Source organism: Gobio gobio (assembly GCF_949357685.1).
Source record: "Gobio gobio genome assembly, chromosome: 16".
NCBI lineage: Eukaryota > Metazoa > Chordata > Actinopteri > Cypriniformes > Gobionidae > Gobio > Gobio gobio.
This window is the reverse complement of record NC_137109.1, coordinates 1,469,944-1,496,710: the sequence shown is the minus strand read 5'-3', so window position 1 is coordinate 1,496,710 and position 26,767 is coordinate 1,469,944. Positions and strand designations below refer to the sequence as shown.

At 44.0% G+C, this 26,767-nt stretch overlaps 1 protein-coding gene across 1 annotated transcript in view; it reads left to right on the top strand.

Annotated features, from left to right (window-relative positions):
• The window catches only part of LOC307139809 (uncharacterized protein), a 61,218-nt gene that overhangs the window by 13,736 nt on the left and 20,715 nt on the right, over positions 1 to 26,767 (top strand). The window contains exons 4-8 of the mRNA XM_079838913.1: positions 15,180 to 15,284; positions 15,610 to 15,694; positions 16,009 to 16,204; positions 16,299 to 18,126; positions 19,788 to 19,958. Coding sequence (XP_079695039.1) covers positions 15,180 to 15,284; positions 15,610 to 15,694; positions 16,009 to 16,204; positions 16,299 to 18,126; positions 19,788 to 19,958 — 2,385 coding nt within the window. The remainder of the gene's footprint in view (positions 1 to 15,179; positions 15,285 to 15,609; positions 15,695 to 16,008; positions 16,205 to 16,298; positions 18,127 to 19,787; positions 19,959 to 26,767) is intronic.

The window sequence follows — 26,767 nt, the reverse complement described above, 5'->3', positions numbered from 1 at the left end:
CAATGAGGGCGCTTCGCGCCCACCTGGCTTCATTTGCCTACAGGTGGGGCGTGGCCACGTGTATATAAGCAGGGCTCACGGGCTGCATATTCGGTTTTCGTAGTTCTGAAGCGTAAAAGCCCGCGGGGCGCACGGCAAGGAACGCAATACTCGTTCCCTCTTCTAGAGAGAACCGAGGTTACGTTAAGTAACCGAGTATCGTTCTCTTACGAGAGGTTCTCTCGTATTGCGTAAGTTCCTTACGCTACGGGAACATATTGTCAACGCCGTGCGCGCCTCGCATACAGCATATGTATCCCAGGGAACCGGGGACCATAACACTGCTCGGGCAGGGTGGCCGGTAAAGGAAACGGGCCACCACATATACGGACACTTCGTTTGAACTGACGGGTGGTTACAACGGGTGGTTACAACATCCTGCCTTATGAATGAGGGAACGGCACCTGCCGGTCGCCTTCAAATTCACCACACCTTGTCTCATGAATGAGGGAACGGCAAGGCCGGTCGCCTTCAAATTCACTATATCTTGTCATATGAGTGAGGTAACGGCACCGCCGGTCACCTTCAAACTCACAATAGCTCTTTTCGTAAATGAGGGAACGGTACCGCCGGTCTCCTTCAAATTTACATAAGCCTTGTACCGAACTTACTACCAGTATGTGAGCTATGTCTGCGCAGAATCACCGGGCAGAACCAACAGCCTTATTGAACTGATAACACTTTCGCCTGTAAGGCAGGAACTTCCAGATTGTAAAATCTCACGAACGTAGACGGGGAGGCCCAGCCTGCCGCCACGCAAATATCGTGGATGGAAATCCCTCTGGCCCAAGCCCACGAAGAGGCCATGCCTCTGGTGGAGTGTGCTCTGACACCTAGCGGGCACTGCAGGTGTTTGGAAGCGTATGCAGTTGCAATCGCGTCCACTATCCACCTGGACAGGGTCTGTTTCGAGGAGGCGAGACCTTTAGCGCGCCCTCCAAACGAAACAAATAGCTGCTCAGAACGCCTGAAGGCGGCGGAGCGTGTGACATAAACCCTCAATGCCCTGACAGGGCAGAGGATATTGCCACCGTCCCCCTCGTCGGATGCTGGCAGAGCCGAGAGGGAGATAATCTGCGCCCTGAAAGGAGTGCCGATCGCTTTGGGGACATAACCATGCCTCGGTCTGAGAATGACCTTAGAGTCATTAGGACCGAACTCCATACACGTCGGGCTCACTGAGAGCGCGTGTAGATCCCCCACGCGTTTCACTGAAGCCAGAGCTATCAGGAACGCGGTTTTTAGCGAAAGGAACCTTGGTTCCACAGTCTCGAGCGGTTCAAAGGGATGAGCCTTCATGGCCTCTAGGACCAAGGCCAGATCCCAAATAGGAACCGATGGGAGCCGCGGGGGATTCATCCGTCTAGCTCCTCTGAGGAAACGGGTGATGAGCTCGTTCCTTCCTAGCGTGCTGCCTAGCGTCGTCTGGGCGAACGCTGCTATAGCCGCTACATACACTTTGAGCGTGGAAGGGGACCTGCCCAGTTCCAAGAGCTCCTGGAGGAAGGAGAGCACCCGCTGGACCCCACATTGCTGCGGTTCCAATCCCTTGGAAGCACACCACTCAGTGAACACCGACCACTTAGAACTATATAACCGCCTCGTCGAGGGGGCTCTAGAGTGTGAGATCGTGTTCATAACCCCTTCGGGCAGGTCAACGGGTATCCGTTGGTCACCCATACATGCAGAGACCATCGCTCTGGATGGGGATGCCAAACTGACCCTCCTGCTTGAGAGAGGAGGTCTGCTCTCAGCGGAACTGGCCAGGGGGGTGAGTGCGACAGCTTCACCAGCTCTGGGTACCAAATCTGGTTCTCCCAGCGCGGCGCTATAAGGAGCTATAATTTTCGCTATAACCTGGGTCAATAGGGAAATCGGCGGGAAAGCATACAGCGGGAGGCTGGGCCAAAGTTGGGACAGCGCATCCTCGCTTTTGGACAAGAACGTCGAGCAGCGGGCGTTCTCTTTTGTTGCAAAGAGGTCGAGCTCCGCTCTGCCGAATAGGCGCCATACCAGCTGGACTGTCTGGGGGTGCAGGGACCATTCTCCTGGGAGAATGAGGCCCCTGGACAGCTTGTCCGGGCCCACGTTGAGGTGGCCCGGAACGTGCGCCGCTCTCAGCGAGCGCAGCGAGCTGTGTGCCCACACGAGCAGGCGTTCCGTCAGATTGCCCAGACACCTGGACCTGACACCGCCCTGCGGGTTCACGTAGGACACCACCGTGGTATTGTCCGACCGGACCAACACATGGTGTCCCTGTATAAACGGGAGAAACTGCTTGAGCGCGTTCTCTACCGCTATCATCTCCAAACAGTTTATGTGTAGGAGTTTTTCTCCGCTCGACCAGAGGCCCGAGGCCGGTCTGCCCTCGAAAACGGCGCCCCAACCCGAGGTGGAGGCGTCCGTCGAGATGACTTTGCGGTGTGAGATGGCTCCCATTGTCACTCCCCGCTGGTACCAGTCGGCTACTAACCAGGGCTCTAGGGCTGCAACACAGCCCTGAGTCACTCTGATCCTGAAACCTCCGGCAGCCCAGGCTCTGTGAGGCACTCGGGCGTTTAACCAGCGTTGCAGCGGGCGCATGCGCATTAAGCCCAGCTGGAGCACAGCTGCAGCTGAGTCCATACGTCCCAGCATCCTCTGAAAAAGCTTGAGAGGTGCGATTTTGCCCGGCCGGAAGTACGCAGCCATGCGCCGAACTTGGCGCGTGCGTTGTGGTGACAGGCGGGCAGACATAGCCACAGTGTCCAGATTCAAACCCAGAAATGAGGTTGATTGCGTGGGCACTAATGAGCTCTTGGTCCAGTTGACCGTGAGCCCCAGGCTGTCCAAATGGCTGAGCAGCATTGCCCTGTGGGCGAGGAGCTCGGCCTCTGACTGCGCCAGGATGAGCCAGTCGTCCAAGTAGTTCAATATTCGCATCCCCCGGTTTCTCAGGGGAGCGAGGGCCGCGTCCATGCACTTCGTAAATGTACGGGGTGCTAGTGACAGGCCGAACGGAAGGACGGTGTATTGATAAGCCTGGCCGTCGAAGGCGAATCGTAAGAATGGCCTGTGACGCGGCGTTATCTTGATTTGAAAATATCCATCCATCCATCCATCTTCTTCCGCTTATCCGGGGCCGGGTCGCGGGGGCAGCAGTCTAAGCAGAGATGCCCAGACTTCCCTCTCCCTGCACACTTCCTCTAGCTCTTCCGGGGGGACACCGAGGCGTTCCAAGGCCAGCCGGGAGACATAATCCCTCCAGCGTGTCCTCGGTCTTCCCCGGGGCCTCCTCCCGGTTGGACATGCCCGAAACACCTTCCCGGGAAGGCGTTCAGGAGGCATCCGGAACAAATGCCCAAGCCACCTCAGCTGTCCCCTCTCGATGTGGAGGAGCAGCGGCTCTACTCTGAGTTCCTCCCGAGTGACTGAGCTTCTCACCCTATCTCTAAGGGAGCGCCCAGCCACCCTGCGGAGAAAGCTCATTTCGGCCGCCTGTATCCGGGATCTTGTCCTTTCGGTCATGACCCAAAGCTCATGACCATAGGTGAGAGTAGGAACGTAGATTGACCGGTAAATTGAGAGCTTCGCCTTACGGCTTAGCTCTTTCTTCACCACGACAGACCGGTACATCGACCGCATTACTGCAGAAGCTGCACTGATCCGTCTGTCAATCTCCCGTTCCATCCTCCCCTCACTCGTGAACAAGACCCCTAGATACTTAAACTCCTCCACTTGGGGCAGGAACTCTCCACCAACCTGGAGTGGGCAAGCCACCCTTTTCCGACTGAGGACCATGGCCTCGGATTTGGAGGTGCTGATCCTCATCCCAGCCGCTTCACACTCGGCTGCAAACCGTCCCAATGCATGCTGAAGGTCCTGGTTAGAAGGGGCCAACACGACAACGTCATCTGCAAAGAGCAGAGACGAAACCGTGTGGTCCCCAAACCTGACACCCTCCGGCCCTTGGCTGCGCCTAGAAATTCTGTCCATAAAAATTATGAACAGAACCGGCGACAAAGGGCAGCCCTGCCGGAGTCCAACATGCACCGGGAACAAGTCTGACTTACTGCCGGCAATGCGGACCAAACTCCTGCTTCGGTCATACAGGGACCGGACAGCCCTCAGCAAAGGACCCCGGACCCCATACTCCCAGAGCACCCTCCACAGGACGCCGCGAGGGACACAGTCGAATGCCTTCTCCAAATCCACAAAACAAATGTGGACTGGTTGGGCAAACTCCCATGAACCCCCCAGCACCCTGTAGAGGGTATAGAGCTGGTCCAGTGTTCCGCGACCAGGACGAAAACCACACTGTTCCTCCTGAATCCGAGGTTCCACTATCGGCCGGATTCTCCTCTCCAGTACCCTGGCATAGACTTTCCCGGGGAGGCTGAGAAGTGTGATCCCCCTATAGTTGGAACACACCCTCCGGTCCCCCTTCTTAAAAAGAGGGACCACCACCCCGGTCTGCCATCCCAGAGGCACTGTCCCCGACCGCCACGCGATGCTGCAGAGGCGTGTCAGCCAAGACAGCCCCACAACATCCAGAGACTTGAGGTACTCAGGGCGGATCTCATCCACCCCCGGTGCCTTGCCACCGAGGAGTTTCTTGACCACCTCGGTGACTTCAGCCCGGGTGATGGACGAGTCCTCCTCTGAGCCCCCAGCCTCTGCTTCCTCAATGGAAGACGTGACGGCGGGATTGAGGAGATCCTCGAAGTATTCCTTCCACCGTCCGACAACATCCCCAGTCGAGGTCAACAGCCGCCCATCGCCACTGTAAACAGCGTTGGTAGGGCACTGCTTCCCCCTCCTGAGGCGCCGGACGGTTTGCCAGAATCTCTTCGAGGCCAGCCGATAGTCTTTTTCCATGGCCTCACCGAACTCCTCCCAGGCCCGAGTTTTTGCCTCCACGACCACCCGGGCTGCAGTCCGTTTAGCCTGTCGGTACCTGTCAGCTGCCTCAGGAGTCCCACAAGCCAGCCAGGCCCGATAGGACTCCTTCTTCAGCTTGACGGCATCCCTTACTTCCGGTGTCCACCACCGGGTTCGGGGATTACCGCCTCGACAGGCACCGGAGACCTTGCGTCCACAGCTCCGAGCAGCCGCTTTGACAATGGAGGTGGAGAACATGGTCCACTCAGACTCAATATCTCCAGCCTCCCTCGGGATCCGGTCGAAGCTCTGCCGGAGGCAGGAGTTGAAGATCTCTCTGACAGGAGACTCGGCCAAACGTTCCCAGCAGACCCTCACAGTACGCTTGGGTCTACCGGGTCTGTCCAGCTTCCTCCCCCGCCATCGGATCCAACTCACCACCAGGTGGTGATCAGTTGACAGCTCCGCCCCTCTCTTCACCCGAGTGTCCAAGACATACGGCCGCAGATCAGATGAAACGACCACAAAGTCGATCATTGACCTACGACCTAGGGTGTCCTGGTGCCATGTGCACTGATGGACACCCTTATGCTTGAACATGGTGTTCGTTATGGACAAACTGTAACTAGCACAGAAGTCCAATAACTGAACACCACTCGGGTTCAGATCAGGGGGGCCGTTCCTCCCAATCACGCCCCTCCAGGTTTCACTGTCATTGCCCACGTGGGCGTTGAAGTCCCCCAGTAGAACAACGGAGTCCCCAGTCGGAGCACTCTCCAGCACCCCTCCCAGAGACTCCAAGAAGGTCGGGTACTCTGCACTGCCGTTCGGCCCGTAGGCACACACAACAGTGAGAGACCTATCCCCGAGCCGAAGCCGCAGGGAAACGACCCTCTCGTTCACCGGGGTAAACTCCAACACATGGCAGCAGAGCTGGGGGGCTATAAGCAAACCCACACCAGCCCGCCGCCTCTCACCATGGGCAACTCCAGAGTGGTAAAGAGTCCATCCCCTCTCGAGGAGTGTGGTTCCAGAGCCCAAGCCATGCGTGGAGGTGATTCCGACTATCTCTAGTCGGAACCTCTCAACCTCACGCACAAGCTCAGGCTCTTTCCCCGCCAGCGAGGTGACATTCCATGTCCCAAGAGCCAGTTTCCGTGTCCAGGGATCGGGTCGTCTAGGCCCCCGCCTTCGACTGCTGCCCGATTCGCTTTGCACCGGCCCCTTACGGTCCCTCCCGTGAGTGGTGGGCCCACGGGAAGGTGTCCCCACGTCGCTCCTTCGGGCTGAGCCCGGCCGGACCCCGTGGGGTAAGGCCCGGCCACCAGGCGCTCGCATACGAGCCCCAACCCCAGGCCTGGCTCCAGGGTGGGGCCCCGGCTGCGCCATACCGGGCGACGTCACGGTCCTCCTTCTTTTTGTCATCATAAGGGTTTTTGAACTGCTCTTAGTCTGACCCGTCACCTAGGACCTGTTTGCCTTGGGAGACCCTACCAGGGGCATATAGCCCCGGACAACATAGCTCCTAGGGTCATTCGGGTACTCAAACCCCTCCACCACGTTAAGGTGGCAGTCCATGGAGGAGATTTGAAAATATGCGTCTTTCAAATCTAGGGAAATTAGCCAGTCTCTCGGGCGAATATGCGCGAGGATCTGCTTGGTCGTAAGCATCTTGAACGATCTCCTCAAAAGAGCTTTGTTCAGACGCCTCAGATCCAGAATCGGTCTGAGCGACCCGTCCCTTTTTGGCACGAGAAAATATCGGCTGTAAAAGCCTGACTCGCTCATAGAATGGGGAACCGGTTCTATAGCCCCTTTGCACAGCAGCGTGGCTATCTCCGCTCGAAGTAGATGTGCTACTTCTTCGCTCACTCTCGTCTCTATACGCGCACAGAAGCGCGGAGGGCGGCGAGCGAACTGCAGAGTGTAGCCGTGCTTCACTGTTCTCAGCACCCATTCTGATACACCTGGAATGGCTTCCCACGCTTTCGCGTGTGCCAAACGGGACAGAACGGCCTCTGGGCTCGAAACGCCGCGTTTCGCGGGTTTGACGGCCCGTATAAGAGGGGCGGGCGCGGTGCGCGCGCTCTCTGTGCTGTGGGCCAGCCGCTCGCTTTCGGTGGCTGGCCGCCTTACACACTGTGTCTCTACCGCTTTGAGCGGGGAATATCTTGTGTGTGGCCCTACACTCATCGCTTCGGCCACCTTGGGCGGAAAACAAATGGTGTGTGGCGCGGCGCGTAGCGCCTGAGGCATAATGTTCGCGAAAATGTGTGAGCGCGTTTGAGCGGGCACAACTCTTACGCGTGGAACATGACCGGTTAAGAGTGGCTGTGTGACAGCGCGTGTGGTGGCTAGGCGTGGACGCAGACAAGCGGACACGTGACCTAACTCTAGCACTCGAGCGGCCGGAGGCCGCTTTATGTGAGTGGGGGACACGGGGTTTATAGTGCTTATGTGCAGGGGTGAACACAGAAAAGTGGGCACATTTACTGCATTTGAAACACATACGGCGTGAGCCGTGCAACCAGAAATAATGCAACTTTTGTGATTTCTCTGGTTCGCCGTAAAAACGGCGGTCGTTGACAGGCGAGAGGGCGTTTTTGCCGGCTCGTTGGCTGCGTGAAATTCCTCTGCAGCAGCCACAGTGGTGGGGGCTGACAGGAAAAAGAGTTTTGACGGTGGTCCGGCCGCAGCGGGACTTAACCGTCGTTTCTTGCCTCTGGCTAGGAGGGCTTTGGAGGCTCGGACTTCAGCACGATCCTAGGCCGGGGGCCCCGAGGGGGAGGCGGCTTACCGTGGCTGGAAGAGCGCGATCTGGGGCGGCCGCTCGGTCTTCGCTGAGACGAAGGGGGCCGCGCTGGGCGCTGCGCGGAGCTCGGTGCTGGCTGGTCGCGAGGACGGCGAGCAACGGAGCTACTGCTGGCGCCTGGGCGTCGAGGCAGGAAGAGGTTCATGGCCTGCGTCGTCTTCTGTACTTCGGAGAAACGGTCGACGATCCCCTTGACCGCTGGTCCGAAGAGCCCAGATGGAGAGAGCGGGGCGTTTAAGAAGGCTGCGCGCTCTGTTTCTCGCATGTCCGCGAGCGTGAGCCAGAGGTGGCGCTCAGCTACCGTGAGGGAGGCCATAGAGCGTCCGAGGGCCTGTGCTGCGGTCTTGGTAGCGCGGAGGGAGAGATCCGTCGCGCTTCGCAAATCCGTGATCAGCTCAGCGTCACAGCTCCTCTCGTCCAGATCACGGAGGAGATTGGCTTGGAGGATTTGCAGCACGGCCATAGAGTGCAGAGCAGACGCAGCTTGACCGGAGGCAGCGAAAGCGCGGCCGATCAGCGATGACGTCACTCTGCAGGCCTTAGACGGGAGGGCAGCCTTTGAGCGCCAACCAGAAGGCGGGCAAAGGTGCGCTGCGACCGCCTCTTCCACCGGAGGGATAGCGTTGTAGCCTTTCTCAGCCGCGCCGTCAACTTGTGAGAGCGTCGAAGAAGCCTGAGACGAGACCCTCGCGGAGAATGGCGCGTTCCAGGACTTCGCGAGCTCCTCGTGAAGCTCTGGCAGAAAGGGTGCAGTCCTGGCGGTGGGCGCACGGCGGCGACTGTTCAGGAAGCATCCGTCGAGCCGATTCGGCGCTGCCACCTTAGGCGGGGCCCATTCGAGGCCTAGCTGCTCGACAGCCCGGGTGAGAAGGCGCAACAGTTCGGCATCCTCACCCGCTCGAGAGCGTCCGGAGGCTCGGACTGAAGAGGTCGCGGAAGACCATTCCTCGCTGTCGGAAGCCATGATGGAGCAGCTGTCGGTGCGTTCCGCGGCCGCATCCGCCTCATCCCCAGAGGCGGCAACAGAAATGGCGGCCTGGGGTGGGGGCGGGGAAGGCGAGAGTGAAGCGGGCGGGAAGGGATCCGGCGAGCTTCTCTCGGCAAACTCCGGAGTCCGCTGCGAGCGGCGCTTTTTCCTGCGCGGCTTAGCAGAGACTGGAGGGATGTCATCTTCGAAGTGATCGAGTCGAGCCCGCAGGGTCGACATCGTTAGTTCTTCGCACTCCGGGCATCCGCCGGCGAGAAGTGCGGCGGCGGCGTGATCACGGCCCAGGCAGAGAGCGCAGATCACATGGCGGTCCCCGGAACTGAGCTGCGCGTGACACGAGCCGCAGGTGGAACGAGCCATTTTTAGAAAAACGCTCGGCTCTTTTTGTGAAAGTGTGACGCAGCGGCGACAACACTGAGCAATAAAAGGATATAATGCTGCCGGATAGCAGAGCAGGCACGGATGGCTGAAGGTGGCGCGATGCTGCCGGCTTCTTCAGGCGCTGTCCTCTGCTTGCTCGTCTGCACGTTCAACGGCGGCGGGTTCCAGATCCAGCGATGCGAAGGGCTTCGCTGAAGAAAAGAAAATCGAATATGCAGCCCGTGAGCCCTGCTTATATACACGTGGCCACGCCCCACCTGTAGGCAAATGAAGCCAGGTGGGCGCGAAGCGCCCTCATTGGTCGCCACGTCACGCGGGCTCACCGATAGGCTGCTGCAGTTGCCAGCAGAGCAGCCAATAGCACGCTGGAATAGCCTGCTATGGTCTGCCAGGCTGCCGCACTGCGTTGACAATGTTACAAAATTAAGGATAATTTTGGGTTTTTCAGAAATCTCGAAGAAAGAATACTTTCCCGTAGCGTAAGGAACTTACGCAATACGAGAGAACCTCTCGTAAGAGAACTCTAAATCTCTACAGTGTGTTTGAGATGGCAAGAAATGACAACGCAAACACACTGGTGTCGGGATTTACTATCTAACAGGGGACCGAGTCATTGTGTTTAACATAATCATTGATCTGATGATCTGCAATTAATACATTAGAGAAATATTTCTGCTTGATTTAACTCTTAAAACTCAGTTATTGCTATAAAAACTCTAAATCTCCACAGTGTGTTTATGGCAAGAAATGACAACGCAAACACACTGGTGTCGTGATTTACTATCTAACAGGGGACCGAGTCATTGTGTTTAACATTATCACTATTCAAAGATGATCTGCAATTAATACATTAGAGAACTATTTCTGCTTGATTTAACTCTTAAAACTCAGTTATTGCTATAAAATCTCTAAATCTCCACAGTGTGTTTGAGATGGCAAGAAATGACAACGCTAACACACTGGTGTCGTGATTTACTATCTAACAGGGGACCGAGTCATTGTGTTTAACATAATCATTATTTACTATATAAAGTGATGACCTGTGATTATTACCTTAAAGAACAATTTCTGCTTGTCCAGTCCTATATTTATTTATTTTTTATTGGTGCAATAAATCAAATCTCACTCTAAAAATCTCAAAAACAAAGGACATTTTTTGGGATTTTAGAGAGCAGAAACTATGTTTTAATTAAAAATAAGTCACACATTGAAATACCTTTACTGTAAAAAAAAATTCAGGTCTCCAATTGAAAATTTTCTGTAAATTGATGCACTTTAATTCAATTAAAATTCAAGAAATTCAATTTGGCCAACTAAAAAATTTAGATGTGATCGGTCACTAGAAAATTTTCAATTGGAGACCTGATTTTTTTTTACAGTGTTGGTGTTCTTGAAAATAAGCTTAAATGAGAGATGTGGACGGATCATATACTGTAAGTATGAAGACACAACAGAGAATGAATTTCTTAAAGATAATTCTTAAATTCTTTTCTGTAATGTCCACAACATGGCTTTTTCTCCGTTGTGTGCTCATTTTGTTCCCTGATGCCTGTGTGAACATTATATAATTTTAATTATATATATATATATATATATATATATATATATATATATATTAAATAATGAAGACAGATTTGACTGCCAGCTCTCTTCCCTTTCACACACACAGCTCCATTGCAGGCTATGGAGGTCCCCTGTTGGATAGGTAGACATCGGTCAGGTCCCCTCTTGGCATGTTTAAAAAAAAAAAAAAAAAAAAATGCTTATTTGAAGTTATATTATGAAAAAAGACCTTAAAACAAAATTTTGTATCTAAGTTTTGTTTCTTCAAAATGACTAGAAACACAGGTCCCCTCTTGGTCAGTGTGGAGTGATGGTCCCCTGTTGGTAATATAGACGTGTGTGTGTGTGTGTGTGTGTGTGTGTGTGTGTGTGTGTGTGAGAGAGAGAGTGTGTGTGTGTGTGTGTGTGAGTGTGAGAGAGAGTGTTTGAGAGTTTTTGTGATTTTGTATTTTTCTTTTTATCTTTATTTTATTAAATGCAAGTGATCGCGCAGCTCTAGTGTTGTTAGCTTGACATTTCAGCTGTTCATCATCAAACTAATGAAGTCAAACAAACATAAAGTTACACTGCTCAAATTAAATTGTCCGCTGTAAAAATCAGCCCAGAGCCCAACCAAACACATTTCTGCGCATGTGGAGGATCTGTTTTACGTAATGTAAACTCTAGGGGTGGGGCTTCTAAACCGTGACATTTTAGGGTTGTGATATTCAAATGACGTTTGTTTTTTAGCCCCACATTTATCAACATACGATCATTCGTACGATGGGATTGGTAGCATATGAATGTTTGATGAATTCCATGTGAACCCTGTCGTAAGATTATTTCTGCTGTCACATTATGGGGAGGAAAACATACAAACACCAAAGGCAGAAGAATAGAAGAATTCATATATAATAATGATTTGTGCTTATTAAATGATGGCTCAAGCACATATCTGCATCCAGGATATGGAACTTATTCTGCTATTGACTTAACTTTGTGTGAACCTGAAGTACTAATTGATTTTGCATGGCAAGTATGGAAGGATCTCTGTGGGAGTGATCATTATCCATTGATTTTAACATCCACTGAAGACATTCAACAAGATACTCCAAGATGGAAAGTGGAAAAAGCTAATTGGTATATTTTTCAAAAATTGTGCTATGAGAAGTTTAATATAGACTGGAAAGAACATCAAGATCCAATAAAGAAATTCACTGACATACTGATTGAAATAGCAGAAAAATCAGTTCCAAAAACATCAACAAAGTCATGCTGTCGGAGAAACCCATGGTTTAATGAAGACTGCAAAAAGGCTATTACTGATCGGAAGAAGGCAGAAATAAATTTTAATAAACATCCAACAACAGAAAACCTCATCAGACTGAAAATCTGTAGAGCACAAGCACGAAGAATTATTAATGAAACAAAGAGGCAAAGTTGGAAAAAGTATGTGTCAAGTTTAACATCACAGACACCAACAAAGAAAGTATGGGATATGATACGAAAGATGAAAAATAAGGAATGAGGATTACAAATACAACATATAAAAAATCAAGATACCCTGCTAACAACGAAACAGGATATTGCTAATAAATTGGCAGAGACATTTGAGAGAAATTCATCATTAGAAAATGGTCTTCCCAGATTTAAAGAAATGCAAATAAAACAGGAACGGAAAGAAATTGATTTCTCCTCTGATAACGCTGAATCGTATAACCAGCCTTTTACAATGGAGGAACTTTTGAAAGCCATAAAAAACTCTAATGACACTGCAGTTGGGCCTGACAAAATTCACTATCAGTTTTTGAAATATTTACCATATAGTGTATTAGTGATTCTACTGGAAAATTTCAACAACATCTGGAAATCAGGAGAATTACCATATTATTGGAAAGAGGCAATAGTTTTACCAATACCTAAACCTGGAAAAGACCATACTGATTCAAATAATTATCGTCCAATAGCACTAACTAGTTGTTTATGCAAAACCATGGAAAGAATGATAAATGACCGGCTGGTGTGGATCTTGGAAAAAGATCAAAAGATCAGTAAATATCAATGTGGATTTAGACGAGGAAAAAGTACTCTTGATCATAAGATTAGAATCTTTTGTACGAGATGGTTTTATTAAAAAAGAACATGTAGTAGCAGTATTTTTTGATTTAGAAAAAGCCTATGATACTACGTGGAGGTATGGTATTTTAAAAGATTTGTACGATATGGGCTTCAGAGGATATTTACCCATTTACCCAGTTTTTCGTGTTTGCGTAAGAAATATATTATCTGACTTGCATGTACAAGAATCAGGAGTGCCTCAAGGAAGTATACTTTCAGTTACTCTTTTTAGTATTAAAATGAACAGTATTGTAAGTGTTATGGGGTCTAATATATTTTGTAGTTTATATGTAGTTGATGTGTGTATTTGTTATAAAGGAAAAAATATGAACGTAATCGAAAGACAAATACAAATATGTATAAATAAAATGTATGAATTGTCAGTAAAAAATGGCTTTAAATTTTCTAAATCAAAAACTGTATGTATGCATTTTTGCCTTTTGCGGTCTATGCACTTAGTTCCAGAGCTTTTTTTAGAAAGAGAACCTATTAAAGTCATAAAAGAGACAACATTTCTAGGAATTCATTTTGATAACAAACTATCCTTTATTCCTCATATTAAAATGCTGCGAAAGAGATGTTTTAAAGCAATGGATATTATAAAAGTGCTAGCAAGGATTAAATGGGGAGCCGATTGTGAAGTTCTCTTGAGACTTTATAGGACACTTGTTCGATCAAAAATGGACTATGGGAGTATTGTTTATGGATCTGCTAGGAAGTCATACATCAAAATGCTGGACACAGTACATCATACAAGATTGAGGACTTGCCTTAGAAGCATTTAGGACTTCCCCAATACAGAGCTTGTATACAGAAGCAAGAGAACCATAACAGAAGACTGAAATTGGCTCTCAACTATGTAGTTAAGCTATAAAGCCAATGAAAGGAACCCAGCATATCCTTCAGTTTTTCATCCTCAGTATTCACATTTGTATGAAGCCAGACCCACATACATCAGTCCTTTTGGAATTCGTATAAAATCACACTTGGAAAATATGGACATTAATTTGAATATGCTTACATCGACGCATCTGTGTCCAATACCGCCTTGGAATATTAAAAAAACCATCATCATGATGAACCTGGCTCAGTATATAAAAAACATAAATCATCCAAATGTCTATCAGGAGGAATTTTTGGATATAAGGCACAGCTTACCAACTCATGTACCTGTGTACACAGATGGATCAACGCTACGACAAGTGTATCTCTGGACAAAGTTCAATCTTCACAGCTGAAGCATGTGCATTACTACTAGCTCTTGAAAAAATAGAGAAGGAACAACAAAGTAACTTTTTAATTTGCACAGATTCTAAATCCTGCCTACAAGCAATTGATTCTTTGAAAACTGAACATCCTATAATTACCAGCATAATAGGAAAAGTGGACTCTTTAAAGAAACAAGATGTTACTATTGTTTTTTGTTGGATACCAGGCCATATGGGTTTGACTGGTAATGAACAAGCAGATAAAGCAGCAAGGGAAGCACTTCAGTTGGAAATGACAGAATGTAAAATACCAGCGTCTGACGTTAAACCCATATTGAACCTGTACATTTACAAGAAATGGCAAATGGAATGGAACGAATGTGTAAATAACAAATTATATGAGGTGAATCCAGTTTTAAATCAAGGAGTTATTAGTTATTATTTTGAAAATAGATATGACCAGGTTGTATATACGAGATGCCAAATTGGACATTCAAGACTCACTCATTCCTATTTATTGAACGGGGAAGAGAAACCGGTTTGTGATCTGTGTAAGAATTTCACGAGTGTAAAACATATTTTAATAGAATGTCCTTTTTTAAATAATATTAGAGAACGGTTTTATTCAGAAAACACATTAATGGACATTTTTAAAAAGGTTTCTCCTGGAGTAATTTTAGAATTTCTGTCAAATATTAATTTGAAAGATTCTATGTAATTGGTGTTATTATTGCTGTTGTTGTTATTGGTATATATGCCTGATTTTGTATAGTGATTGTTTTTAGGACAAAATTGTTAAATTATTGTAAACAATGTATTGAAGTGATACGGCTGATTGCCATGAATATAGCCATTGTTGCTGATATGGCATTAAATCATAAATAAATAAATTATTTCTGCTGTCAGATCTGCGCTTTTTTTTTTTACGTTATATTGATAATTACGACCCAATGTCTGCTAGTCTTAGGGCCTATAGTCTGCTTTCCTCTTTATTGAACTCGGTCTGGAGCTTCTTTACAGTAATACAATTACAAGAAGACATAAATTCACCATGGAAAATAGATCTTACAACCAAACATGAACATGTCCTTCCGTTCATCTGTAGTCATAGATGGACAAAAGTATGGCTATACTGCATTTAAATACTATTTGCAACATTAAACCCTTTCAAATGAGACTGAAGTATCTCCTGTAGTGACATGTTTTATCTTTCTGCTCTGTGTGTCATTAGTGTAAGATCAGGCTCACATGTGTCCAGCTCTGTGTCTGTGAAGAGTGACGGGTCAAAAGGTGACGGACCAAACTTCAGTGAGAGAAAACCATCAACTAACAAAAGGTATTTCATGTGTTTCTTATTGTTGGTCACACACTGTTAGAAACAAATAATTGTCATTAAACTTTATCGTTCAATTATAATTTATATTTACAATCAGCAAAAAGATGGAAATTATTTTATTTGAATTATAATTACCATTTAATTTTGGTGCGCCGATATAACTGCTGTACAAGATATTAAAAAATACCTATTGTCAATGCAGAATTAATTATATATTTATATTTAAATATATCATATACTTCAACAGCATAAACTCTTTTTCTCTGTTAAAATTACTAATAATATTTTGCCTGAAAATGCAGTATTTTATTTTATTGGCTAACAGGCTTCAATGTGAGACATTAGACTCAGACGTTCAGACTCACAGGAAACACGAGAGTTTCAAAGACAATCTCCTCGGGATCTTCCAGGTAGGCAAACACATTTTCATACATGTTTATGATTATAACAAACAAATGGGTTATTGAACATTTCTTGTGAAAACAATAGGATAAAAACTTAAAATAATATAATAATAAAAATGTAAAAAAAAGAAAAGAAGGAAAACTGTTGTTTTTGTACTTTTTGTGTGTTAAAATAATATTATGTTAATTAACATGTTTGGTTTTTAACTGGTTTCTTTTTTAAAAAAATTTTTATTACTGAATAAATCGTTTCTCCCAAATATGGATGTAAATCTGGTTAAATTGTGTTCTGTCTCTTATTTTTCTTGCTTTGTTTGTAGGATCTTGAGAACAAAATGATCACGTTTCTGAAGAATGAACTGGAAAAGTTTAAGAAAATATTACAAAACGAGAACACAGAATCCTTTGTGAAGGACTTTAATGAGAATAGATGCAGTATCAAAGCAGCAGCTCTTGATCTCACACTACATTACCTGAGAGAGATGAAGCAAGATGAAGCTGCTGATGCTCTAGAAGGTCTGAGACTCAGGACCATCTGTCAGATTGACACTTATAAATGTAGGAGAGAAGATTAAGACTAAAACTATCAGTTTTCTGTTCCTGTGTTTAGATGAGCTGTTCTTCATTCATCAGCTAAAGTGTGGCCTAAAGAAGAAGTATAAATGTGTGTTTGAAGGAATTGCGAAGCAAGGCGACTCCACACTTCTGAATAACATCTACACAGATCTCTATATCACTCAGGGTGGCAGTGAACAGGTCAATACTGAACATGAGGTAAGACAGATTGAAGTTGCTTCCAGGCGTCATGAATCTCAAGAGATACAGGTGGACTGCACACATTTGTTTGAAGCATCTGAACAAGACGAGGAGATCCGAACTGTTCTGACAAAAGGAGTCGCTGGCATTGGAAAATCAGTCTCTGTGCAAAAGTTTGTTCTGGACTGGGCTGAAGGAAAAGAAAATCAAGATATCAGCTTCATATTTCCTCTTCCATTCAGAGAGATGAACTTAAAGGAGAAAGAAAAACTAAGTTTGATGGATCTTATGACTCAATTTTTCCCAGAGACAAAAGGACTGAACCTTACAAGAAGGAATCAATTCAAAGTCCTGTTCATCCTTGATGGATTGGACGAATGTCGCCTTCCTCTGAAGTTTGACTGTAATGAGACGTGGCGGGATGTATCATCACCAGCCTCTCTGGATGTTCTCCTGACGAACCTCATGAAGGGAAATCTGCTTCCTTCTGCTCTCATCTGGATCACCACCAGACCAGCAGCGGCCAGTAAGATTCCTCCTGACTGTATCGACCGACTGACAGAGATACGAGGATTCAGTGACGCACAAAAGCAGGAGTACTTCAAAAAAAGATTCACGGATGAGAATCAGGCCAACACAATCATAGATCATGTTAAAAAATCAAAGAGTCTCTTTATCATGTGCCACATCCCAGTCTTCTGCTGGATTTCAGCCACTGTTCTCCAGAACATTCTGGAGGAGAAGAGAAATAATGATGTGAAAAACACTCAGGCTGATGAGATCTCTCAAACACAGCAGGAATCAAACACTGAAGACACTCCCAAGACTCTGACACAAATGTACACACACTTTCTCCGCTTTCAGATCCAGCAGAGCCGCCGGAAGTATGATGGAGAATACACACCAGATGTTTCCTGGGATAAAGACGCCATCCTTTCACTGGGGAAACTGGCATTTCATCAGCTGGAAAGAAGCAACCTGATCTTCTATGACACAGACCTGGAAGCCTGTGGTATTGACGTCTATAAGGCATCAGTGTACTCAGGCATGTGTACGCAGATCTTTAAAGAGGAAACAGGGATCACTCTCTGCACCATGTACTGCTTTGTTCACTTGAGCGTTCAGGAGTTTATTGCAGCCATTTATGCACATCTGTTTCTAGACATCAACAAAACAAGTGTGTTTGATCATGAGTCTACAGAACAGGAAAACACAAATGAAACCATGATTGATTTTCTCAAGACTGCAGTGGACAAGGCGCTCGAGAGTGACAATGGACACCTGGACCTTTTCCTTCGCTTCCTCCTCGGTCTGTCTCTCCAGTCCAATCGACGACTCTTACGAGGACTGATAACACAGCAAGACGACAATGACCAGAGCAACAAGGAAATAGTTCAGTACATCAAGCAGAAATTAGAAGATAATCTGCCTGCAGAGAGATCCATCAATCTGTTCTACTGTCTGAATGAACTGAACGACCAAACTCTGGTGAAAGAGATTCAGACCCACCTTAGCAAACGAAGTCTCTCATCTGACCTTTCACCTGCCCAGTGGTCTGCTTTGGTCTTTGTGTTGTTGACATCAGAGGAAGAGCTGGAGGAGTTTGAGCTTCAGAAATTCAAGAAATCAGACGAGTGTCTCATTAGATTATCGGCAGTCATCAAAACCTCCAGAAGAGCTCTGTAAGTCAAATAATGTTTTGTCATGTTTTGGCGTCATCCAGGCTATAACAGACCATTTAAAGTTCATATATTATCAGTTGTCATTCTATATCTCCAGATAAAACAAAATTTTAAATGCTAAACTTCATAATAGTTTTAGTTCTGTAGTTTTAACTATATTTAAACATAATGTAAACTATCAATCAGACGATAGAAGGCCTGTAGCTGTTTTTCAGCATTTTCAGTAAAGTGTTGATCATATTGATGATCATTTAGAGGTCTTAGACATTTATACAGTATATCACATACGATACAATAGGTTTTATAGGGTTGAGTTAGCAGAGGATGAAGCACAACAGTGTTGTTGTCATATAACACATTGGTTTAGTTATTTTAACTAAGTTCCACTATATAGTTCTCTTCGGCTTCTGCTATAAAGCACAAATGCTCTTCCATAACTTCAATGCTAGAATCATTAAACCCCCAGAATCTCTACCTCAAGACTAATGTATCATTGTCATCTGAGCTATAAATCTGAACAAAAATATTATTCAAGCATGCTTCATTTTATCTAGCAAATATGTCACTGACAAAAACTAGCATTTCCTATATATTATTTTTGATTCACTGTAGCTCACCCTACGATTAATCGCAATTGAAAGCTTTTTTTGAAGAGTTTTAATATTTTGCTGTTTTTAATATTTTAATATTTATCACTGATACTAACACTGATGTCTCTATGAAAATGAGTTTTTTAAACATTAACGATTGACATTCAACATTACAGTATAATTGAAAGCTATCAATTTCAACATTTATTAGGCTGTAAAAAATATTGTTTAATTTAATTGAACTTAAAACAATCTTCACATAAATCCATTATTATAAATGTCATATTTACCTGGGGCCTTCCTTTCTAACAGGTAGGAAAAATACAGAAATTGAATATCAAACACTTTACAGTCTTAGCTGCATGAATTATAAATTAAACCTAGATTAATGATTATTAAAGCTACAGTTTTGTTACAGCTTTGTTCTAGCTCCGTTCCCTTTGTTCTTTGATTAACATTAATGACAGACAGCATTAGCCACTGTTGAACATGACGCAGATCTAATGCGCATCTCAGATCATTTGAGCACTTATGAGAATTCTTGACAAAACTGACATTTTGGCACAATTCTGTGTGTTATTGTTTGTTCAAGCGTGAAAGAGAACTCGATACTGTAGTGCGTCTTTCTGTGTGTTGTGTGTGTGTGTCAGGACATTTCCCAGACTCTTTTTTTCCTTGTCGCGCTTGAATTGTTTAAAAGCTTTTGCATGAATGAGAGCGTGATCATAAAATGTAACACTAGCCAAAGGATGACAGAAAAAATGGATGCTGCGTTAATTGTTACTATTTATGTAAATATATATAAAATAATGTAAAGTATTCAATTCACATTTATTTGTATAGCACTTTTCACAATACGTATTGTTTCAAAGCAGCTTTACAGAAAATGCATGCATTACAATTTAGAGTGATTTATTATTAGAGACTTTGTCCAAGTTATGGATTTCAGAATAGTACATATACACAGTTAGCTAACAATGTATTAATAAACAATGTAGTAATTTAAGACTATTATAATAGTATATACACATGTTGCACCTAATTCTGTGGTGTAATGTATTTGTCTTGTAGGTTAAATGATTGTAAATTAACAGACAAAAGCTGTTCAGCTCTGGCTACAGTTCTTGGATCGGATACCAATCTGAAAGAGCTGAACATGAACAATAATAATCTACAAGATTCAGGAGTGAAGCTACTCTGCTCTGGATTGAAGAGTATAACGTGTAAATTGGAGATACTGAGGTAAGTTGTGGTACAATATAAGACATTTTTATATGTTCTTTACTTTTAAATATATTTCAATCATGACAACTCTCAGAATAGGTTTTAGCATGTTTTTAAATCTGGCAATGTAATTTTGGCAATGTATTTTTTTGGTATTTTTATCTTCAGTATTACTCAGAAGTCTAGCTACTGTATACAGGCCACCAGGGCACAATACAGACTTTATCAAAGAATTTGCTAATTTTCTATCAGAGTTAGTTCTGGCCGTAGATAAATTACTAATTGTTGGTGATTTTAATATCCATGTAGACCATGAAACAGATGCATTGGGATTAGCATTTAAAGACATTCTAAACTCTACTGGAGTTAGGCAACACGTGTCAGGACCCACTCATCGCCATGATCATACTTTAGACCTAATATTGTTCCATTATACATGGAATAAATGTTGATCCCATTGAAATTCTGCAGCAGAGCGATGACGTTTCAGATCATTACCTAGTATCATGTATACTTAATTTAGCTAAGGTTGCAAAGCCACCCCCTTATTTAAAAAATGGCAGGATAATCACTGCCGCCACTAAAGATTGCTTTTTAAATACTCTTCCTCATCAGTATCATCTCCTCAGCATCCCAGATAGCCTAGAGGAACTCGATGTTGCAACAGAAACTATTGACTCTCTCTTTTCCAGTACTTTAGACATAGTTGCCCCTCTGCGCTTAAAGAAGATTAAAGAAAATAGTCCGACGCCGTGGTACAACGAGCACACTCTGACCCTTAAAACAGCTGCCAGAAAAATGGAGCGCAGCTGGAAGAAAACAAAACTAGATCTGCTTATTTCTCGACTCTCTTGGAAGAAAACAAACACAACCCTAGGTATTTATTCGATACAGTGGCTAAATTAACCAAAAATAAAGCTTCAACTTTTGTTTGTACACAGCACAGCAGTAATGCCTTCTTTAACTTCTTTACATGTAAGATTGACACTATTAGGAAGAAAATTTTAACCATGCAGCCGTCTACTACAGTAGCACATCAGACAGAGCATTGTAGTGTCATTGAGGAAAAAATCCACTCATTCACTGCTATAGGAGAAGAAGAATTGGCTAAACTCGTTAAATCATCAAAATCAACAACATGTATGCTCGACCTTATACCGACTAAGCTATTAAAAGAGATGCTACCAGAGGTCATAGATCCTCTTCTTAATATCATTAATTCATCTTTGACATTAGGATATGTACCGAAAACTTTTAGGTTGGCTATTATTAAACCACTTCTTAAAAAAACGCAACTTGATCCTACAGAATTAGTCAATTACAGGCCAATCTCAAATCTACCCTTTCTGTCAAAAATACTTGAAAAGGCAGTGTCTTCACAATTATGCTCCTTTTTAGAAATAAATGGCATCTGTGAGGATTTCCAGTCAGGATTTAGACCGTATCATAGTACTGAGACTGCTCTCATCAGAGTTACAAATGATTTACTCTTATCACCCGATCGTGGCTGTATCTCTCTATTAGTGTTACTCGATCTTAGCGCTGCATTCAATACTATCGAGCACAACATTCTTCTGAATAGACTCGAAAATTATGTTGGCATTAGTGGAACGGCATTGGCATGGTTTAAATCATACTTATCTGACCGTTATCAGTTTGTAGTAGTAAATGAAGAGATGTCACACCGATCGCAAGTTCAGTATGGAGTACCACAAGGCTCAGTGCTAGGACCGCTACTCTTCACCCTGTACATGCTACCACTGGGAGATATCATTAGGAAGCATGGCGTTAGTTTTCATTGTTATGCAATAAACAATGAAAATATTGCTTATTACTTACAAAGCACTAAATGGTTTAGCTCCCCAGTACTTGAGCAAGCTCTTAACACATTATACTCCATCACGTCTACTGCGGTCTCAAAATTCTGGCCAGTTAATAATACCTAGAATATCAAAATCAACTGCAGGTGGTCGATCTTTTTCCTATTTATCCTATTTATATTTAACAGACATGGCATCCTCAATAAACCCGTCTCCGGCGTGATGACTCCGATTGTTCGAATAATCTTATTTAATAATTGTCAAATCGATATGTTATCCTCAGTAAACCCGTCTCCGGCGTGATGACTCCGCTTTTCGATTATTCCTATTTAATAATTATTTCATCGACACATCATCCTCAATAAACCCGTTTCCAGTGTGATGACTCCGATATTTCGAATATTCCTATTTAATAATTGTTAAATTACATTTACAGTACATTTATGCATTTGGCAGACGCTTTTATCCAAAGCGACTTTGCATTGCATTCAAGGTACACATTTTACATTTTGTCAGTTCTTGCTTTCCCTGGGAATCGAACCCATGACCTTGGCGTTGCTAGTGCCACGCCACTGTTTGAGCTACAGGAAATCGATATGTCATCCTCAATAAACCCATTTCCGGCGTGTTGCCTCCGATCTTTCGAATATTCCAATCTATTATGACCTGACCTGTCAAGTTGCCAGAATAATAATCATACGCTGTTTGTTAATTGGCCAGAGGAGAACTGGCACCCCGACTGAGCCTGGTTTCTCCCAAGGTTTATTTTTCTACTTTAGGTCACCTGATGGGGTTTTGGTTTCCTTTCCACTGTTGACTCTGGCTTGGCTTGCTCAGTTGGGGACACAATTTTTCAACTAAATATCCAAATAAATCTAATTATTAAACTAAATTAACCATGTAAACTAAATTACTGATCTAATTACTGATCTAAAGCCCACACTGTCACTGTATGATAATTGAAATGAACTGATGACATCACAGTTTTCTCCAGAGTGGCTAGACGGCTGAATAAAATTCTGTTGCATTATTTTCCTGTTTAACACTGTGAAGCTGCTTTGAAACAGTTTACATTGTTAAAAGCGCTATATAAATAAACTTGACTTGACTATTTGTTCTTGGCAGACTAGATCTGCTACGCAGCTGCTGTTGATTATTTCTGATGCTGTAGAGCAAGTATGTACTTGCTACTGCTAATAGATACACAGAAACACTGCTGTGAGCATGTAAAATACAGTGCATCCGGAACGTATCCACAGCGATTCACTTTTTTCAAATTTTGTTAAGTTACAGCCTTATTCCAAAATGTATTAAATTCCTTAATTTTCCTCAAAATTTTACAAACAATACCCAATAATGCCAATGTGAAATAATAATTAGAAGAATCAGAATGAGCTTTATTGCCAGGTATGTTTACACATACTAGGAATTTGTTGTAGTGACAGAAGCTCCACAGTGCACAGAATGACAGTGACAAGACACAGATACTAAAAATAAAAATAAACAAATATACAGACAATGTGCAAAATAGTATAGACCCAAAATGTTGTTATGTTTGAAATCTTTGTAAATGTATAAAATACAATAGAAAAAAAAAAAAATTCACATGTACTGAAGTATACACAGCCTTTACTTTACTTTTTTCAGCTCAATACTTTGTTGAAGCACCTTTGGCACCAATTACAGCCTCAAGTCTCTTGAGTATGATGCTACAAGCTTGGCACACCTGTTTTTGGGCAGGGATCCATTTGCATGCTGTATTAGTAAGAACGTAGTCGTACAGGCAGGGTCAAACGGTAGCAGACAGGGATAACAGAGACAGGCAGTATGGTAAGTCGAAAACTGGCAAGAGGTCAGGGCAGGCAGATATCACTCACAGAACGGTGTAACAGGCAAGGGTCAAAGGCCAGCAGCAATGGGTCGAGAGCGGATAACAGCAGGATCAGTAACAGGTAGTCAGACAAGGAGATAATGCTCAGAAATGTTCACCAGGGTAATACAAGACTTTGCTAAGAGCTTCTTCTTCTTCTTTAATTTTTTTATTGGCGGTTGGCATCCAGCATGGTGCATTACCGCCACCAACTGTTGGGTGGGTGTGGAGCATCAATGGAGATTAGACATAAGAGGAAAAAAAAAAAAAAAAAGGTCTGCTAAATCCTCTCATATAATCTGGTTGATTTTAAGAAATCAATGAGGAGTTTCCAGGCTGATGGTCTTATATTTGAGAAAGATAGTAAACTTTCCAATGTGATACTTGTATATCCTAGTGGTTTCATATTTTCCAGCATGACTGTTCTCTCATTATTATATGCTGGACAATCTAATAAAACATGTTCTACAGTTTCACTTTGGTTTTGGTTGCATAACGTGCACTGATCCGTATTATGTTTCCCTATCATGTTGAGGTTGTGATTAAGACTAGTGTGACCTATTCTCAGTCTCGTCATTACAGTTTCCTCCCTTCGATTCCAACTTCCTGGTCTTTTGGAGGGAACCTGTTTCTGGATCTTATATAAAAACCTGCCCTTTATGTTTGTGTTCCATTGTTCTTGCCACATTTTGTTAACTTTGGTTTTAATTATAGTTTTGACTTCATCTCGACTCAAGGGTACATTCAAGTTATCTGCATTTAATTCAAGGGCTTTTTTGGCCAGACAGTCCACAACCTCATTTCCATCTACTCCAGCATGTGAAGGAACCCAGGTAAAAAATACAGATATACTCATCTGATGGAGTCTGTATAGACTTTGATATATTTCATAAAGTATATCAGGTCTACAAGTAGATTTGAAATTTAAAATACTTATTAATGCTGCCATGGAGTCTGAACAAATAACCAATTGACTAGGTCTAGCATCCTCTGTCCATATGAGTGCTAACAGAATGGCCAACATCTCTACAGAATAGACTGACAAATGATCAGATGTTCTTTGCTTAATAGATTTCTCAAACTGTGGGATATATACAGCTGCTCCTGTCCTTCCTGTATCTGGATCCTTTGAGCCATCTGTAAAAACCTGAACCATACCTTTATATTTATCACTTAGGTACTGTTGTACCATGTTACCCACCCCACCATATTCTCTACTATTTTTTAATATATTGACAATTTCAAAATCCACGTTGGGCATAAAAAATAACCAAGGGGGAGTAGCCGATAATGCCACTGTGCAGCTATGAGATATCTTTGTCAAACTCAATTTCTCAGCTTCATTATCCCCTATCCATCCAAAGCTGTTAAAATGCCTACGTCCATGCTCCCAACATTTGCCTAAAACTGACTTAGCTGGATGTTCTGGTTTGTGACCCTGTAATGTCGACCAATATGTCATATTTAACTGAAGACGCCTCAATGATAGTGGCATTTCTCCTACCTCCACCTGTAATGCTGGAACTGGAGATGTCTTAAAAGCCCCACAACACAATCGCAAAGCCTGTGCCTGAATCACATCTAGTTTGTATAAATGCGAGTTAGCAGCAGATCCATATGCAATACATGCATAATCTAAAGCTGATCTAATTAATGCAGTATAAATATGTCTAAGAGACCTCATACTTGCACCCCAGTTACTTCCTGTGAGGCATCTCATAACATTAATAGCCTTTTTGCATTTAGTTATGACTTTCTGAATGTGTTCTCCATAAGTTAATTTATGGTCCATCCATACCCCTAAAAATCTAATCCATAGAGCTTGCTTAACTGGCTGCCCATAAAGAGTAATCTGTATTTTCGGGTTGACCCTTTTCTTAGAAAAACATATTACTTGGGTTTTTTCAATGGAAAAGTGGAAGCCCCATTTATTACCCCATTCCTCCACAGTACTAACTGCTGCTTATAATTTCTTCTGCACAATTGCCGCATTACGACCTCTTATCCACAGCGCCCCGTCATCTGCATATAATGATCTGCCAAGGCTATTATCAACTCCTGCGAAGACATCATTAATCATAATATTAAAAAGTAGAGGGCTGCATACACTGCCTTGGGGGGTTCCATTTTCTATAGTGTAGGTACTGGAGTGGAATGTCCCAACCCTTACTTCAATACTCCTGTCCCTCAAAAAATCCATTCTCCCTCCTATACCCATATTTTCTAATTTGATAAGAAGGCCATCTTTCCATAACATGTCATATGCCTTCTCCACATCAAAAAATACTGCATTTACCAGCTCCTTATTGGCCTGAGCCTTCCTAATTTCATTCTCTAGGCATACAACAGGGTCCATGGTGGTCCTTCCTTTCCTGAAACCACTCTGATAACAAGTAATTACATTTTTCTTTTCCATTACATATGCTAGTCTGTCTGTAACCATACGTTCCATAATTTTACATATATTGGAAGTTAGAGCAATAGGTCTATAACTAGTTACCTCACACTTATCCTTCCCAGGTTTTCCAATGGGTATAACGACTGAGTGCTTCCAAGCCAATGGTAAGATCCCTGATTCCCATATCTTGTTATACAACTTTAAAATTACAACCTGAGCTACAGGATTTAAGTTTTCCACCATCTTATAACAAACTTCATCCTTACCAGGAGATGTTGCTCTAACCCCAGCCAGAGCTCAATTCAAATAGAGAAAAAGGAACATCTACTGCTTCATTAAAAACACTCCTTTTTTTTCTATAAATGTTAGGATAATCTATCAAAATGTTATTCCTAGCTACCCTTGCGTCTGAGGTCAAATTATCAGAACTGTGAATTTTAACAAAAGTTTTTGCTAAAGCTTCTGCCTTATCTTTGTTACTGATCATGACTTCATTATTATACCTTATGGCTGGTAGTGTACACTCTCTTCTGATACCATTCATTTTCCTAATCATGCCCCATATATCATTTATTTGAGTTTCCCTTCCAATCTTATTACAAAATAGTTGCCATTGTTGTCGCTTAGCTTGTCTAATAACTCTTCTAACAACTGCTTGAGCTTTTTTATACTCCACCAGATCATTAAAACAGAATGTGGTTTTAACCTTTTTAAAAGCTTTGTTTTTATCTTGTATAGC